Below are 17,794 nucleotides of genomic sequence, written 5' to 3' on the forward strand. Positions count from 1 at the left end.
ATGTGGCTTCCTGGTGTTTGGCCAGAAAAAATCTGCAGAGCTTACTAGGAAGCTCTTGTCTCCTTAAATAAAGACTTTCCTTGCAATAGAAGCCAAAAAATCCATCACTCTGGTCTCTCAGAAACGGGTGAACTCCCCACCGCTTTCTAGCAGCTGGAGAGTTAGTCTAATTACATATTTGGTTGTTTTTATGACCTCCTGACAACCACCTTAATATGTTTTGAATGTTCTCTGTTGATTAGTGTTCGCCTGTGGTAAGGGAACTTCATGTTCAGAAGCACAGTATTTGAGTTAATGAAGTCAGCTGAGTTCAGAATTATTTTGCTGGAGATGTAATTGTTTTAGGAGCGTTATTTGTTTTGCACTTACTCAAGTGGGCTTCCTTCTATTTCACCTGCTTTTGGGGTATGTGCCACTCCTGTCCCCTGAAACAGGATTGTGACATGCTAAATTACAGTAGCAGTCATAACTTTTTCTTTTAAGTCCTCTTCATACAATCATAGCTAACAAGGTTGAAGATACTTAGCAGTCTAGTTGTTCCCATTAACTTCTAGTGAACAAGATAGATGCAGTGCCATCATTATTCGCAGAAGTTTTCCAGTAGATCATGTGGTGAGGTCCTGGCACCTTCTCCCCTGCCCCAAACATAATGAAATTCTACTGTTGTTCTCATGGTTACCCCCTCAGAGAGAGGACTATCGTAGTTTCAGAGTGGGGAACTGTCAGTACTGTAATAATGATGGATTAAATCTGGCTGAGCACCAGTAATCCCACTCTCCCTAGTGCTTCCTTCCCTGTCTGGCAGTGTTCACAGCAGGAGCATCCAGCTGCTATTTTGAGGACGAGCCACCTCAATGTTTTAAACTGGAATATGAGCCATGCCTGCTTTGCATCTGCCTTTTGCTGTTGCTAAAGGTTAAGGACTTCTTTGCCCTCCCAGGTTGAGGCCGGGGTGGAAGGAGAGCCACCTGAATGGTTGTTGCCCAAGGGGAAGGACTCTGCGTGCCATTGCTTGCTGCTGAACTGCAAGTTTCGCCTGTCCCCAGTGGCGGTTACAGGCCACACCGAACAGATTAGGAAGCGTGGATTCAGTTTGAGCTACACGCAGGGCCACTTTCTGTTGATAGGATTGAAGGCAAGAGTTGACTTCTCCTCCCCATAATTCGGTCCTTTTCGGGCAGTAAAATGTTTCTAGCTGAAAAGGAAACTAGTGCATGGACTTGAGTAACACGGTCCTGATCTTCAAGCTGTAGCGGGAATTACTGCAATACAGAGCAATGCTTTGGAGGGCCATCTTTCACCTGTTTTCCTAAGGAAATGAGATTTATGTGATTTATGTGGTTCTTCTGGCTCCCTGCAGTAACTTTTTAATAGGGATTGAAAGACTTCCAAAAAAAAAAGTACGTTACAGTACATTTCATGGAAATAGACACTTGAGCGAGTCCCCAGGCAGGGGAGTCCTCAGAGAGAGACGCATGCAGCACTGAGGGGGCACCACTCAGTGTCTGGTGTCTTTCATGGCCAGCAGCACATATCTGCCCAGCTGTGCAGCCCGTGGTGTCCATTGCCCCCTCAGAGTATCCTAACTGGAGATGGGGAAACTCTGATTATTGAAGACAGGAGCATTAAAGGACGTAAGTTTTCATTAGTTCTGCTGTTCACAGAACATTTATTTTATAGAAGGGGTTGGGTTTTTTTAATCTTTATGTGTGTTGTGCTGTTTGTAGTGTCTCACTGGAAGCTGAGAAGTGTGCGTGCGTGTGATTTTGCCCAGCATCCTTTTCCCTTTAGAAGAAGGCGTTCTTACACCCTGCCAAAGTTTTTCCTGTAAAAGCTAATAGTAAGCTGCCCGCTGGTCTCCTAACAGTGGTGGTTTGAAATTCTGTAAAGTGGATTATCACACCCAAATGTGTTGGTCTGTGCATTAGGCTTCTCACCTCCTAACTCAGCTGTGCACCACTCCTCTAATGCTTACAGAGAAAATACTAACTCAACTAGAAGTCAAAGATTTTTTTACTCACGTACCAATGATGAGGGAGCATGTTACATTTTGAAAATGGAAAAGAATAACAAATCTCTATGGTACAAAAAACTTTTTTCATCATAATCTAGCCATCTGAGATTAGAGATGCACCGTAAAAACCTCGGCTGTCTTGACTTTAAGCAGTACAACTAAATGTTTTCATGTCTGAACAACCAACTCCATAGGTAGCTTTAAGAACTTCATTTGTCATTTTTGTGTCTCCCTGTGTATTTCCATCTGTTCTGGATCTCTTCTGTAACTATAAGAAAAGGAAAATTATGCCACAATTTAAACAGTAAGGCTCAAATTCCTCATCTGTTATATGCATCTATGGCTCTTTGTCCAAACCACTGGCAATCTGGAAAATATCTGGCCCAAAATACTCTCAAAAAGAGGATGAGTGGTATTTAATTACAGGTCTTTAATCTGGCTGTTCTGTAGTGGAGTCTTTCCAAGTGTATGACCAGAAACACAATAGTTAGCCTAAATTGGAAAAGGTGCAAATATGCATGTGTAATTAGAAAAATAATTATAATTAAGTTTTGGAATCTTTTTATTTTTTTTTCTTTCAGCTATACAAGGATCAGGTCTAATCTTTAGAACTGTGGAAGTTACTTTACATAAAGAGGGAAACACTTTTGGATTTGTAATAAGAGGTGAGTTATCGTTAAATTTGAACTGTCTGTATTTTCTAAATCAGCAAAAAAGGCTGTAAGTTTTTATGGAGATAAGAAATAATTTCAATATTTATAGCTTACAGTTTGTAAAAATCTCTGTGATTTATGTAGTACTTTTTCCATACATTTATTTACTGCTTTTATGAACAAAACAGCAGGAAGATTGTAGTTCTTAAAAAATATTAACATACAGTATTTGTATAAATTAGGTATGAAATCTGATTAATTGTGCTGATAGTCTGAAATGTACAACAAAAGGATTATCACTGACTGAGAGAACAGAAGAAAACATGCAGCTGTTAAATAGTATACCCCAGTGATGAATTATTAGTTTCTTCATGGGAAAAGTTTTTTTTATTTAATATATAAATTCTTTAGTGGCCACTCATTATTCTGAGTATACATGAAGTACAGATGTGTTTTTCTCTGTGCAGTAAACATTGCAGAACAGTAAGTTTTCATACTGAGATTAGATTTGCAGAGTAGAGGTTCTAAAAAAAGAACATACATTTATTAAGAATCACTCTGTAGAAATATTTTATAAAGAATCATGTATACCACACAGTAGGTCGATTTTACTTAAGATAAAATTCAGTGGTGGTTCCTATTAATGGCTTGGCCATTTTTTGATCTTTTTAGCCCATCTGTAAGTCTGCATGCTGCAACATTTAGGCTTGCCTTTTGGAAATGAATGCTCATAAAAAGCATAAAGTGAAGGTGTTCTTTCTCTCACTTTTCCCTTTCTAGGTGGGGCACACGATGACAGAAATAAATCTCGTCCTGTTGTAATAACATGTGTTAGACCTGGAGGGCCTGCTGACAGGTACAATTCATCTTTCTCTGGAGTGCATGTGAAAGAGAATTAGAGAAAGGTGAACTATTTGGGACAGAAGTTGGGATTTGGAGTGAGGTAGATCTATTCAAACCTGTTCCTTTGAAATTCCTGGTTTATGCATTAATTGTAATAATAATACAGTAATAGGCAATCACAGAGGCTGAGCACATCCTGGTGTGTGCGAACTTTAATTTAGTATGTTGCATGTTTCAAGACATTCCCATTAAACACTACCAAAATCAACCTAAAGTAATTAGAACAAATGCCTGCAATAGGTCAGAGCACATTTTTTGCAGCCTTCAGACAACTGGTGTAGCTCTTAATTATGCTTTTTATACTCTAAAACCACAATCTTTTTCTCTTGCACTTCAGAAGAACCCTGTCATGTGTTTGGGTGCTGTTGCATTATTCTTTTAAGATGTTTGTACATACCTGCATATGAGTTCGCACATAACTTCACCTGGACAGCTTCTGAGTACAAGTTTATGTTTTGGCCCAATGAATGTATTTGTATGTGATACCATCTTTATCTATATAAAGAAAGAATATTCACTTTATTTGTATGTATGAATTATATTTTCAAAAATGGCATTTGTGTCCTTAAACCATTAAAGAAACTTAAAGGGCAATTTCTTTAAAGCAGGCTGATTTTTTGTAGCCTATGTTGACATTTTTGACCTTGGAAACATTAATTGAGAAGCAAACCTTTCAAGAGAGCTTTAGTCTTTTTGTCCCTCCCTTTCTTCCCACCCTCATCCCCTTGCTTCCTTGTTTTTCTCCCCAATTCTTGAGCTGACAATGTTAGTATTTCATTTTCCATTATAATTTTGAATACATTATGAGATACGCCTGGGAGACAGTGTACATTTATAGCCAAATTATTTTTAGGTAGGAAGAAAGAAAAATGGCATTATCCATGTAAGGGATATTTTTGCAGAAAATCAGCAAATGAACATTCATATTTTGCAATCCGCTTCTCCACCCACATGTTTGCACCTCATATTTATTTTTAAGAAAATATCAGGGGAGGAAGTGTTTTTGTATGTATGAAAGAGGAGTTGTGTGGACAAGGCAGAAAGAAAGCATATGTTGAAGCAGAAGCTATACTAAGTTGCAATTTAACATGACTTGATTATTTAGCTATGTGTTAAGCTGTTTTCCAGTCACTGACTTTCCAATTAAAGCAATTTCCTTTCCATTGCGCCCTCACCGTCAAAGTAAATGTTAAGTGTTAAGGCAAGAGGGATGGATGTCAGAGAGGGTGCAAGAGAATCACTCTGCATAAAAATGGTATTATCTCCAAATCAATTTATCTTCTATTAATGAAGATCATTCCTTTAATCTCCCTTCAGAGAGGGTACAATCAAACCCGGGGACAGGCTGCTGAGTGTTGATGGGATCCGACTGCTTGGAACGACACATGCTGAAGCCATGAGTATTCTCAAACAATGCGGACAGGAGGCGACTCTACTGGTTGAATATGATGTCTCAGTGATGGGTAGGTTGAGAAGTGGGGCTTTAGTCTTTGGAACCATCTGTGATGTGTTGCTGCCTGTTCTTGATGAGCTATTTTAGAAGTGATCGTGACCTGTTACGCTCCTAGTAGCACTGCTATTCCCTTCCGCAGCGTATCATTAATCTTGGGTTCATAAGGAGGTGAGCGGTATTTTACTGTAATTTAGCATTCTGACATTTCGTGGTTTGTAGAGTGAAACCATAGTGTGGATTCTAGCAAAGTAACTTTTCCAGTGACTAGGTTATAATAAAGGTTAATGAAGTGTAAGCATTTCTATGTCACATGAAAGAGGGGTTTACTTGCTCTAACAGGAATTCTTTTGCCTTTTGCCAGTGCTGCTAGATGGCCAAGATATTATTAAAAAGTCACAAAACTGCCACATAGCAAAGGACGGGGAAGAGAAAATTTGTTAAGAAACGCAGAGGCAGCAAATCGTGGCTTGAAAAATGAGCTTACACTTTATACAAACTTTGATTGAACTCACTGAAAATATGGGAGGTTTTTTGGAAAGTCAAGGAGAGCAGATAATTTGTCACAAAAGATTTGGGATTGAGTTATTACCATTTGTTTTGGAAATTGTCATATCCCCTCTGTTTTTGCAAGATACAGAAAATTCATGGCAGCAAGAAATAGAAACACTCACCAGGCAGACTGAAATATTTCTTCTGTTTGAGGATCTTTCTCTTCTTTTCCTCCTCAGTTGCACAGTCAGATTTCTAGCCTAGCAGTAAAGCAGCCTCACAGGAATTTGTGAAATAGCACTGTCAAACTTCAAAGCCTTGGAAAAGATTAATACTTAGAAGAATAATGTCTGATATTTGTTTATTCTGGAACAGCCCTCTTTGTTCTTCTCCAAGACACAGATATTATTATTTTTTTTTTATTATAATATATATCTCTGTTTACGTAACTCTTAAGAATGGAGTGACAGGTTTGCATGGTGTCTGGCAGGCCGGCTGGACAGTCGTGCAAGGTTCATGTCCAGAAAGGTGGAGACAGCTCAGCGTCTGGGCAGGAACTGCCCATGTGGAAAGTGGAAATGGAGGTGATCTTGTAACTTGAAGAGAACTAGAATTTAGGTGTTTTCATTTAGTTCATCTTTTTCTTTGGAAGAGGACCGATGACCAAACCCTATCATCACAGTTAAAACCAGAGTCTTTATACTCCACATTCCCTAAGAGCAAGATCTCCTTGAAAAGAGCACCCCTGGCTTAAGACAGACTAGGTTCCCAGTGAGGCTTTCATTTCAGAGAAAATTCCCATCCCCATTCTCCTGCATACCCCAGGGAGGGCATGAGCTGCAATTTCACTGAGGATCTGTTAGAAATCTTGGTAGGTTTGTGTGAGGACAGGACCACATGATGTGGTCTAAATTGCAGGTTGTTCAAGGCAGGAACCTTCTTTTCAGTGTTACCTGGATAGAGCTCAGTGCAGGAGGATACAGATCTTAGTTGGAAATTGCAGGCTTATAGCTGCACAGGCAGTACCTACCAGTCGGTCTTTTCATATCATTCTCTCTCTGAATAAACTCTGCTATCTCCCTTTTGTCCTCAGTAGCAGATCTGGATTGATTGTTCCTGCCTTCCTGGTAATGAATGTGTTATCCCTATGGAAACTTAAGGAAGTAGAAGAACCTGAGACTTGTGGAGTCAGAAAGAAGGAAGCAAAAGGGAATCAAAGACTGGGAAATGTATGGGATGGTGGTCCTGCAGTGTCTGCAAGAAGAAATAAGGAGGGATCCAGTAGGCTATATTTCTAATGCATTATGATTTTGTTAGATTTTACCTTGCCCCTGGTGGGTTTTGATTTTTTTCCGATTTGCATGCCCTGCGTAGTTTTCTGGAAGCAGTGTGAAAAATGTTGCTGGGAAGCTTTCTTTGCTTTTTGCAGTTATGTTATGACCATGATGCAAAGGCTTAATTCACTCATCCCAATCCACTGATTCCTGGCCCAGGAGAACAGTGCTGATTTGAATCTTCACTTACTTCTGCTCAAAAGCAGTGAAGTCAAAGCTGGGAGTAACATAAAAGGGAGGATGTGAGCCATGAAGAGAAATTTAAGAATTACAGAAATGTCACTCTGTTCCCCAACTCTTATGTTACCTACAAGACAAGCTATTTGTAGTGCTACCTCAGTGTTGATGTGAATATGAAAATAGGCTAAAACAAGAGGAAGAGCATTGGGTAAGGTGGCTTATCAACAACTGATGCTTGAAACTAGTTTAGTAGGTTAACCTGCTGAGAGGGGGCAGCAATCAAAAAGTTACACTAAAGTCTGGTGCATTCTATAGGGTCCTCCCGGTATAAACTTCCAGTAGAATATCTTACTCCTAGAGATATAATTGTACCATTACTTGCTTTAATATCTTCTCTTCTGTTAGCAAATAGTTATATCCTGTAAAGTAGCATTCCATGTGGCCAGAACTGGAAAGAGCCATAAAATGTATCCTGATAGCATGAAATTGGAACTTGATTTGAAAAGGTTACACCAGATGAGGAAAATAATCCTGAACTATTTTTCAGCTACAGTCCTGTAGTGTGTAACTGACTTTTTATAGTCTTGTAAGCATAAGCTGTTTCAAAGGTGCTATATTTCTTGAAGTTTAGTTCTTTCGGTGAAGTATTCAAGAGGTCACCTGGGAAGCTTGTACATTTTATTGTTTCTGGAACCTAGACAAACTGGAGTGAAAAAAGCATCAAGGGGTTCTGTGCAAGGTAATTAAGTGTGTATATAATGCAGGAGATGTGGCTAGTCCCGTTGTACTCTCTGGGGTTACACTTGTGCTTGCTTAAAGACATCCTGAAATATCCTGCTCAGCTGGGTCCTAGGAAATAAACTTGTCAATTCAGCAATTCAGCTTCTTGGAAGAGATGTTGTTAGCTTGTTGGGTTTGTTTTGGTTTTGGTTTTGTTTTTTTTTTTTTTGCTGGATTTATACTGGTTTTATGATTACGTTCCAAAGAGACTTAGAAATAGTAGGAGTTTCGAAATACCAAGATAATGCAAGAAGAAAATAGGAAAACATCACCTCTGAGAAAAGACTTTATAACCTGATAAAAGTTTCATTCGAAGTTGTGGAGGTACCAGTCCTCCAAATGTCTTTCTGTTTTCCAAAATACCTCCTCCAATCATGAAGCAATGTGGTTGCTTGTATTCCTTGTTGATTTTAGAGGAAACTACCTGCATTTTTAAATTTTTTGAGACTCTAATAATGCTGCGCTTCAGTGTTTGCAGAGGAGATGGATACGCTGACTTGCCCTACAGACAACTGTGTGGAAGGACCACAAACATTGTAGGCTGTATCACTTTTCTTTTTAATCCTTACACCTAAAGAGTCCGACCTTTGCGGTCATGTGGATCACCTGTTTTTATGCAGTGGTGGGAGAGGTCTGAATATTGCAGCTCTCTGTGCCATATGGCTACACCTGTGCCCCTCATGTTGTGGAGGGGAAGGAGTAGAGGCAGGGTGGTGGCTAGCAGTGACTTGCTGCCACCGACACAATAATTTTGCAGCCTGAATCTTTTCCTGTGGCAACCAAATGGCAAATATTAATTCCAAGCTATAAACTGAGGTTCTCGCTGTTTGTCAGTGGTCTGGGTGAAGTGTCCTAATGAGCTGCTCACAGCTTGAAAGCTATAGGTCAGGCATCCTCAGTTAGAGTGAGAATGAGAGTTAGAATGCAATGCTAATAACAAGCTGCAAACAGAGATTCACACTGCCCCTGTCTAAAACAAGACAAAAAAGTTTATCACTACATTTAGTTGGAAGCTGAGCAGATGCAGTTTCCCTTCAGGTTTTCTAAAATGTGCCATGATGCTGCTGGGCTCTGTGTTGTCTCTGTAATTGGGCTTGCATCCGCTTGGGTAATCTTCTGTATTTATTCTGAAAAGGAGCATTCAGAAAAGTTCAAAGGTAATGACTATCTTAAGTTTAAATTCTGGCCCATAACATTTTTATGTAACTAGTTCATAAATTGCTGCTGCTGAGCTTTTGAGCAGTCTACTTTTTACATCTTGGATGTTCTTGCTGGGGTAATCTTTGAATCAAGGATACTGTAGTTAAAACTATTAGATATTGCCAGGACTTTGGCACAAAAGTAAGCTTTTGTTACCTGTTTGCACCTGAGAGATACATCATCATCGCTCTCTCTCTCATCTCTTCACTGGGTGTTTCTTAGTTCAAACCACTCTGTGGTCTTCAGGAATGAATGAACATATTGCACATTCAGATCCCATATGTTCCTCTGGCTTCTTTAACAGTTTTGGCACTTATTTGAGCCAGAATAGATTTGCTGGAATGTGACACTCTGTAACGGTTCTGTGCAAAAGAGATATGGTCAGCTTTTTAGTCCCAAGCTACCAGAGTCACCCTGACATAAAACTGGTCAACTTTAGCTAGAGCAGCACCCTCAATTTCCTGAAATTGATGTTTACCACTAATACAACTTTCTAGAAAGAGAATTACTCATGTAATCATTTGCTAGTAAATCTGACAACAGTTCAACAAACACTGTCCAAGCCTTTTGCCTCTTTAAATTCACCCATTGAAAAACACCAAAAAAAAAAAAGGAAAACAAAAGGCCATAACAATTTTATGAGAGTACATTTAAAGAAATCTACCTCACCCTTCAGTAATTCTGCCTGATGAGAAGAGCATTAGGGGAAGAAAGCTTGCGTAGCTTAAACATCAGGTGAGGTAACCTGTGATCCAGTGTAGACTTCCAGTAATTTGTGCAAGACAAGAAATATAGGAGAAAAAAGAACTTACAAGCTGCCCCTTAAGGTTCGTAAAGCAGTGTCATTCAAGCATATCCAGAGCTGTGGAGAGTTGTGGAGTTTAAGGGTTTTACAAGACCAAGGAACAGGAGCTCCAGAGATTCCAAGGGCAGACTCAAGATCCTCATAAACCTTATAAATGTTGCAAGACCTTGAAAGTTGAAGGAAAGTCAGGAAGCCTGTAGGATTCCACACAGCCTTTTTCTTTCTGTTTCTTTATAAACTTAAAATTAACATTTCCTCTGTCTCTTACAAGTCTTTGACAGAACAAATAGGTAGCGTACTCTAGCATTTGACTGCAACTGCAGGTCTCCTGGCTGTCACAGAGCAACAGACCTAGATCCCTTGAAATTCTAAATGTGAATTAGTTACTTAAACCTCTAAAGAACGCTTCCCCTCTTATGTTGCTTCAGAGACAGATTGAATGAAAATTCATGTGCGAAGCAAAGGTCACGATAGCTGTATTAATTGAAATATTACTCTACTTTAAATGCTGCTACACAAACACATACACAAATTATGCTAGAAGACAATGTTTGAAGTCAAAAAGTTGAGGGTGCCAGCTGGGAAATGTTAGGATTCAGATTGCCCGATCAGCTTCTGTCCTGCTAGGTGTGCATGCAATGCAGTCACAAGACCCACAGGAGGGATAATAACCTTTTTATGCAGCTCTTAATTTTGAATTTTCTTTCTGTTTTTAGTATGTGACCATGGGCTTATGGATGGCACTGCCCAGAACCTTGTCTGAATGTAGTTATTAATTTCCTGGTGTTTTTTTCCTGAGGCCCTTATCCTGCCACAGTTTGAGTGCTTCAGGCAATATGCAGATCTCAAGGAGAAAACCTCAGTGTCCCAAGATCATTCCAAATACATTGGCTCTTTCTTAAGGCAGAAGGTGACATAGACATCTCTCTCTAACAGTTCCAGAAATATCCACTCGCAGATGTGTCGCTAGGTAAAACACGTGGGATTTTTTGTCCCTCCTGGAGGCCAATGCACGATTCACGTTCATGCTGCGCAAACTAAGCAGGTATTTAAATCTACGTGCTATGGGACATTAGTCTCTCATCTTACTGTACACGTTCCTTGTTTATCAAACGCAGTATTTATGCTTTCTGCTATCAGTGCCAGATGCCTGCATCAGGGACATCACTATGAACTGACAGGCAGGCGTGGATGTATACAACAACTAAGTTCTCCCTCTGTAGCGCTAGCTTGTTAGGATTTCATCTAGCGAAAGACAGTATATGACTTATCCTTGGCACCAAAAGAGGCTTTTCCCTTCATAGAAGCCTGAGGCTTGTGATTTTTTCTGCTATCGAGTTTTCTGGCTTTCAGCACTGCTTTTTTATAATAGCAAGTGAGGGTTATTCCTTTTAACCCTTCATCTCTCATGCTGCTACTAAATATGACATACTGACTTCACTGGGTCTCATCATGAGCCTATAAGAGGGTTGATTTCGGTCAGTCAGGCATCAATTTCTGCTTGCTTACCTGCTTTAATCTACTCTATTTACCTGGTTTAAAAGGAAGGTAAATACCTTTTTAAGACCTCTTGAGAGGAACAGGTAGCATGGAAACCTAAGGTAAATAGGCATTATGGTTTAAAAAAAAAAAATCCAGCATTTTGGGCTGGCAAATTCCAAACCCAGCTCTTGATTCATCAGTACTTTGTGTGGTCAAGAGATACTGCTGCTGACTGCTGATAGCAAAACAAGAAAATGCTTGCAATTAGTGACCAATACAGTTTAAATGTCCTTTTCAACCTTTACCGATATCGTGACAGAAAGAGCATCTGGTACTTCAAAGCAGCACTTAGGTGTCTCCGCCATGTTACATGACCTTCTTCTCTTTCTTGCAATTCTCTCATTACGCTTTACACACCAGCCACCCAACTCGTTCACTGCTAGCTCCCTCAAAACTTATGGTGTTTTGTCTTATGGATAGGACTCTTGTTTCATCGTGAGGAGTGCTGAGTAGTGAAAGAGGTGTGGAATGCGGCCTTGTGAGAAAATAGCATCTCTCTATCTAATGAATGGTATCGCTATGTTGCATAAGCAACTGTTGATTTGTTGTTTCCCAATATTTGTGTGAACATACATCCTTAACAGCGCTGACATATTTTTATATACTATTACCTTGGCTTCTGTGTGGGAAAAACTTTCTATCTGACATTACGTCTGTACCCAAATAGTTCCTCAAAAGAGTGAGAACCGTTAATCCCACCAGTGTGCTCCCTGTTAGCCGGGTTAGCAGACCAGCTGTCCAGCACAGTACATATGTGTTTCCTGGGGACCAGAAAAGACTTAAGAGACACATGTGGCCAGTGGGTTTCAAAGATGTTTGCTGACAGCGGAGAACTGTAAAGGTTCAGGATCCCATGTTCCTTACTGTCTGTTCCATGCAAGTGTGATGCTTTTTTCCCTCTGTTCTTTGTTCTTACCCTGGTTCCTAACTGCATTACTGTCTTTTTTTCCCAGCAGCTGCTTGATTTTTCTCTTTCCTTACTGACCTAATTTGAGTCTTCTTTTCCAGAAGGTCCTAAATCCCCAACATGCTAATCCCTCTCCTTACAGCCCTAGTTTTTTCTTCTGTCTTTTGCCAAGCAAGGCTTGGGTAATTTTCCAACACATTTCTGTCACATTGCTGATTTCCCTCCATAAAGGCCTTTTGCAGTTTTCCTGCCTGTCCTTCTTTAGCCCTTTCTCCTTTCCCTGTGTCTCAGCAAACCGTGCCCGAGTTTCTTGTACTGCAGCTTCTTTTCAGATCAGTTGCCTTCTCACCTCAGTTCCTCCCCTTCTTGCCCAAAAAGTCCCACTCTCCCCTCCTCCTCGCTTTCTCTTGATTCTCTGTGCCAGATCTGTCGGATAATGAAGACACAAAGAGAACATGAATTTTCAATATAAATCCTAAAGAATTTTCTGTGTGGGGGCAAAACAGTATTGTTTTCCCTAATTATGCTCTCAGACACAGCTGACGTGGTTCAGCTGAAATAAGGAAGGGAAGAAAAAAATACAGCCTGAGAGAGGTAACCATTATAAGAAAAAATAACATCAAATGTTTGAACTGTGGCCAAGTCATAAGTTGTAAGCAATTAAAATCAAGCTGTTTTAAAGAGCAAAGTCTATGATTCCCAAGTATACTTGCCCTATAGGTTTTTTTTACTTTCTTTTCTCTGCCTGGTTGTGATTTGTTATTACAGTTTGATAACCATGTTACTAGTAGATGATTACAAAAGGGAGGAGTTGTCATGTTTTACAAGGATTTCATAAATCTTACAGGTATCTCTTTCTTTACAAACTTCTTGATCATCCCTAAAGAGAAATAAGTGGAGTTTAGCTGAACCATAAAAGTTACAAATTACTCTAACAGGTCCAATTAACATTTCTCTCTAGTACTTTTGAAACCATGGCCTCATTAAAAGCATCTTAATAAACATTGCTTTGTATAGGAGAAAAAACTGTAAAGGTGAAATGAGATGTCCCTGTAACAGAAAACTAAAAATACAACTTAATTGCCATAAATAACTAGGAAAGAGGGGGGAAGGGAGTGTGTTATCTTCCAAGTTTCAGTCCATATATGAAAATATTCTGTGTTTTACTTACAGGGTACTAAGAGTAATGGACAAATTTGTCTTCAAAGACTTGTCAGGAAGATGAAACCTATACTTGTATGCAGTTAGTCTAAGTAATGTACAATTCAAAACAATCAGTATGAAATATCTAATGTATTTCATGATGATGATTAAAGTAGAGCCTTCCTAATCTATCCTCTTATCTCCTCACAAAGCATGTGGTCTGAATTTTTTTATGCTAATTCAAGGGTTTGGATCCTCAAATGATAGCAGCCTCTGCCTATTAAAAATACTATATTGTGCTTCTTTAAGTAAGTATTTAAAAACAAATGATGGAAGACAGAGATTGCTGTAATAACCTCTCCTGTCCACCACCCGGGCTCCAAGTAAGCAGAGGGAAGGAACAAATAACCCTCATATCTGTTTAGTAAAAGATGGGATAAAAGGATTGATCAAATCTTTCCACTTTGCATGAGGGCTATCCAGATGTGCCGTGAAATGCAGAGTGAAAAAGAATTGCCGTCTCTACTCCATGCTCATACTTCTGGTCAGCTGGAAGTTAGAAGATCTTTCAGTAAGTTGGCTTATCTGTTGTGTAGTGTGCTGGTCAACAGCAGACTAACAAAGATAATGAAGTATCCTGATTTGTGCTGGTCTGGGAAAAAAAATAATATATTGAGCAGGTAGCTGAAGTACTTAAATTCAGAGTGCAGGTGTGAAAGTTTTACAAAGAGGATGATAATTAAGGTTCTTGGAGATTAAAGGATCTTCTGCATGTGCCGTGCAATTCAATGCAAGAGAAGCTCTGTAATCAGAAAAAAATCCAATTAAAAAAATTCAGCCTTGGATTTGGTTTAGTGGCATTGCAGTCATCCAAGAGACTAAGGAACACATTTGATTTTCTTTATATTAGAGAGAACTTGGGCTGTAACCCCAGAAGCTGCCTCTAAAAGGGCCCATCTCTAAGGAAATAACAGCAGCAGCAAAAGCTCCATTCCTGCCTCTGTTACAGGGAGATGAAAATACTAAATGTCTCCCAAAACTTGGCCTGAGGGAGGTGTTTAAAAAATCCAGAACCGAACTACTCGATCCTCTTGACTTTTTTTCATCAGTATGAAAAAATAGCAGACTGCCTGACGGGTTAGACCAAGGGAAGAAAACCCGAGAATTCCACATATTATTTCCTGGAACACCTGTACTGGGCACAAACTAAGAGGTTACACTGGGATGCAACAGGGCACATTTTCGTCCCTTTACACTAAGGTTCATGGTTCATTCATCATTTTACAGAACATTCATGCTGAAAGAGGATGGATTTTAAAGTATGAATATTTTTAGGTATTTTGCCTAAATATGAACTGACTCAATTAATGGCATTCTAATGCAGAACTGGTGTGAATGAGATTTGAAGCAGATCCTGTGAGATTGCACCATGTAGTATTCAGCACGTGGGAGATATGTACTGCCATTGAGCTGAAAATGTAGGTAGGGAAAAAAAATCAACATCTAAGCTGAATGAGTTTATCTTGAAATCAACATAGTTACTCAAAGATAATTGCACCAGTGCCACATCTTACAACATGATCTTGTTAAACAGAATTACACTTCCGATGCCGTTGCTCAGCTGTACGATGAGTGAAATGTTATGTTCTCTGTGCATTTGCTATTCAAACCGCATTCCCCTACAGTAATTTTAAACACCCATAATAACCTGCCTTTGCATCTTTTTCCTAAATGCGTGGTTACCATGCTTTGTTCATTTAAAGAGATAGTTTCATAGCCTATGAACTCAATATTTATCAGAGTGGTTTGGGTAAACTATTGGTAAAAATTGCTCTGTGTGTTAGCCTATGTTCAGTCAAAACATCATCGAGTTTTTCTTTTTTTTAATCAATACATTGTTGACTCACATTAGTGGTGTTTGACCTTCTGTGAGTCTCACGATTTTAATTTGTAAGGAAACTGGCCAGAATATTCTAACAGCTATTATTGATTGGTCATGTTGCTATTTCGATGTAGGTGCTGAAGGACCCTAACAAAATGGTGTTTCTGTGATTACTGAACATGCATTCAAAATAAGCCAAAGGCAAGCCTCTGACTGCAGGTTTCATTTAAATCTTACCTGTTTTCTTCTTGGAGGAGGAGAAGAGGGTGGCAATGATTTTATGAAGGGTACTTCTCCAGTACATTCACCAGTTTCATCTTTAATTGCAATTCTGACACTAGCAGAAAAGTCATGGCTCACTGCAGCCAAAAAAAGAGTGCCGAGCCCTCCTGAAGAGATGAGTAATGAAGGATATGACAGCTTCCCAAGGTTACAGGTAAAGCTGTGGCAAGCTGAGGTTTCTTCCTTCCTCTTATGTGCCTCCAGACATTTCTTCCCTGGCTGATAAAATTGCATTTGTACATGCAGAATCCACACCAGTATAGAAGCACTCTTTCTTGGAAGCGAGTCAAGTCATGTGGTGACCCAGACCCTCAGGTTACTTGCATGAAATTGGAAGAAAAGCAAAGACGAAATTGGCTGTGTGGCATCAGAGGCAATGAGGCTCTGGAGAGCAAAGAGACAGACAATGGGGGAACAGAGATGGGGATGCTGATGAGAAAGAAAGAGCTTTCTAGGGTAAGGTTTCCTATTGTGTTACACGCAAGCATCTGTAACCCATATTACCTCTGAATTACAGGGTTAGTTTCACTTTTTTCTGGCAGATAATCCAAAGGTTATATACATGAAAAGATGGTAAGATGTACGTCTTGAGGCAGAGCTTTGGGACTTGTTTTATGGTACTTAGGAAGTCCCTCAACGCTTTCTTTAAAAACTCCTAGTTGTTTTTTTCTGTGTCCTTTATTTTATATCCAAAAGCTATTGCTGATTCAGGTCATCTTGCCTGAGTTCCTAATTGAAATCTGAAGGCTTCAAGCAGCTTAACTAGGAAAAAAAAAAAAAAAAAAAAAAGAAAGAAAGAAAAAGAAAACCTGGACTGCAGACACACTAAGACTGTGGTTTCCCCTCTGTCTTTAACATCCCCCATAGCTGCAAAGAAAATCTAAACCAACCTCTCCCTGCAATTCCTCCTGCCATTTTTTGGCTCAGGGAGGCCACCAGCAACTTATAACTAGTTGTTGTTATTCACATTTAACTTCCTCATTTTAAAATAAATGCTTAATCCAGGTATTGAATACCCTGGGATTGCCTTTTCAGCTAAATGTATAGTTTTATCTTGATTGCTGAATATGCTCTGCTAGGTGATTCTCTCCACAGACTTTAGTAGTTTCTGCATGCACATGAAGCTACGTCTAATCCCTAGCCACAGCAATGCTGCAGTGTGCTGTCATCTGAAGTGTTTAAGATGAGAAAGAGAACTATTGATCCTTTATACCAGCTGTCAGGTGGCTTTCGTGAAGTCAGCCAAGGACTGGTCCAAGCCCGTTTGACTCGTTAGGAAGGCTCTCATTGATAGCAGCCGGGATTTAAAATAGGAGCCAAAGGAGAAAAAAACAGCTTTTGTCCTACATTTGAAGAGCTTTGCTCATAGGGAAATAAACAGCAGAGCTGTGCTTCTTTGGCCCTTCCTCAGTTCTCACCAAATGTATGGCCAGTTTATACCAATGCAAATGTCTTCTGCCAGCGTAAAGGTCTTCTAGTTTGAGCAGTTTGCACCACTAAATCAATGTTTTATTTCATTGCTGGCATAAGAGCATCCACTTTAGGGATTTTACAGCCAACTCAAGTCTGAAGTGTAGAAAAGACCTGTATTGCAAGGACCTAACTGATGCACATTATTTAAAAATAGTGCTGTTTAATTGCACCCAGTTACCACTCAGTCCTCTCCTGTCTACTAATGAAAAGAGAACATAGAATCATCAAACCATTTAGATTAGAAAAGACCCTTAAGATCATCGAATCCAACCGTAAACATGCCAGGCCCATTTTCTCTTTGCTGCTTTGCTATAATATTTCTCTTCCATTACTTCAGCATTGGCATGGGAAAACGGTGTACATGCATGAAATTACCAGTTTTGGGATAAGTTTTAGTGGTCATCCCAATCTGGATCTAGATCACAGCGAAAGTCTCTGCTCTCGAGCGTGCTAGAGAAACTCTTAGATGAGCAGCCACCATGCATTTCATTTGATTTACTTTGGGGGTTTCACATAACAGACCAGATTTCAAATGTGAGCATTTGATGTTATAAATCATGGCAAGGCATTGGTGCTGCTGGTCTGTCTCAGTGCATTCTGCCATTCTTCAGTTGGATTGGGAATGTGGGAGAAGTATCAGCTGCTATGTTTAAACTAGAAAACAGCTGCAAAGGAAAAGCAAAGAAGAAAGGATGTGTCTTTTCTGTGGTTCTTTATGATCCCCTTGCAGAAGGAATGGCTTTTTTGAGACTTC

At 39.6% G+C, this 17,794-nt stretch overlaps 1 protein-coding gene across 1 annotated transcript in view; it reads left to right on the forward strand.

The window, feature by feature from the left end:
- GRIP1 (glutamate receptor interacting protein 1) overlaps positions 1–17,794 on the forward strand; it is a 232,903-nt gene that overhangs the window by 154,694 nt on the left and 60,415 nt on the right. The window contains exons 5-7 of the mRNA XM_009887807.1: positions 2,596–2,679; positions 3,448–3,523; positions 4,888–5,033. Of these exons, the coding sequence (XP_009886109.1) occupies positions 2,596–2,679; positions 3,448–3,523; positions 4,888–5,033 (306 nt within the window). The remainder of the gene's footprint in view (positions 1–2,595; positions 2,680–3,447; positions 3,524–4,887; positions 5,034–17,794) is intronic.

Source organism: Charadrius vociferus, unplaced genomic scaffold (genome assembly GCF_000708025.1).
Source record: "Charadrius vociferus isolate BGI_N301 unplaced genomic scaffold, ASM70802v2 scaffold125, whole genome shotgun sequence".
NCBI classification, from domain to species: Eukaryota; Metazoa; Chordata; class Aves; order Charadriiformes; family Charadriidae; genus Charadrius; species Charadrius vociferus.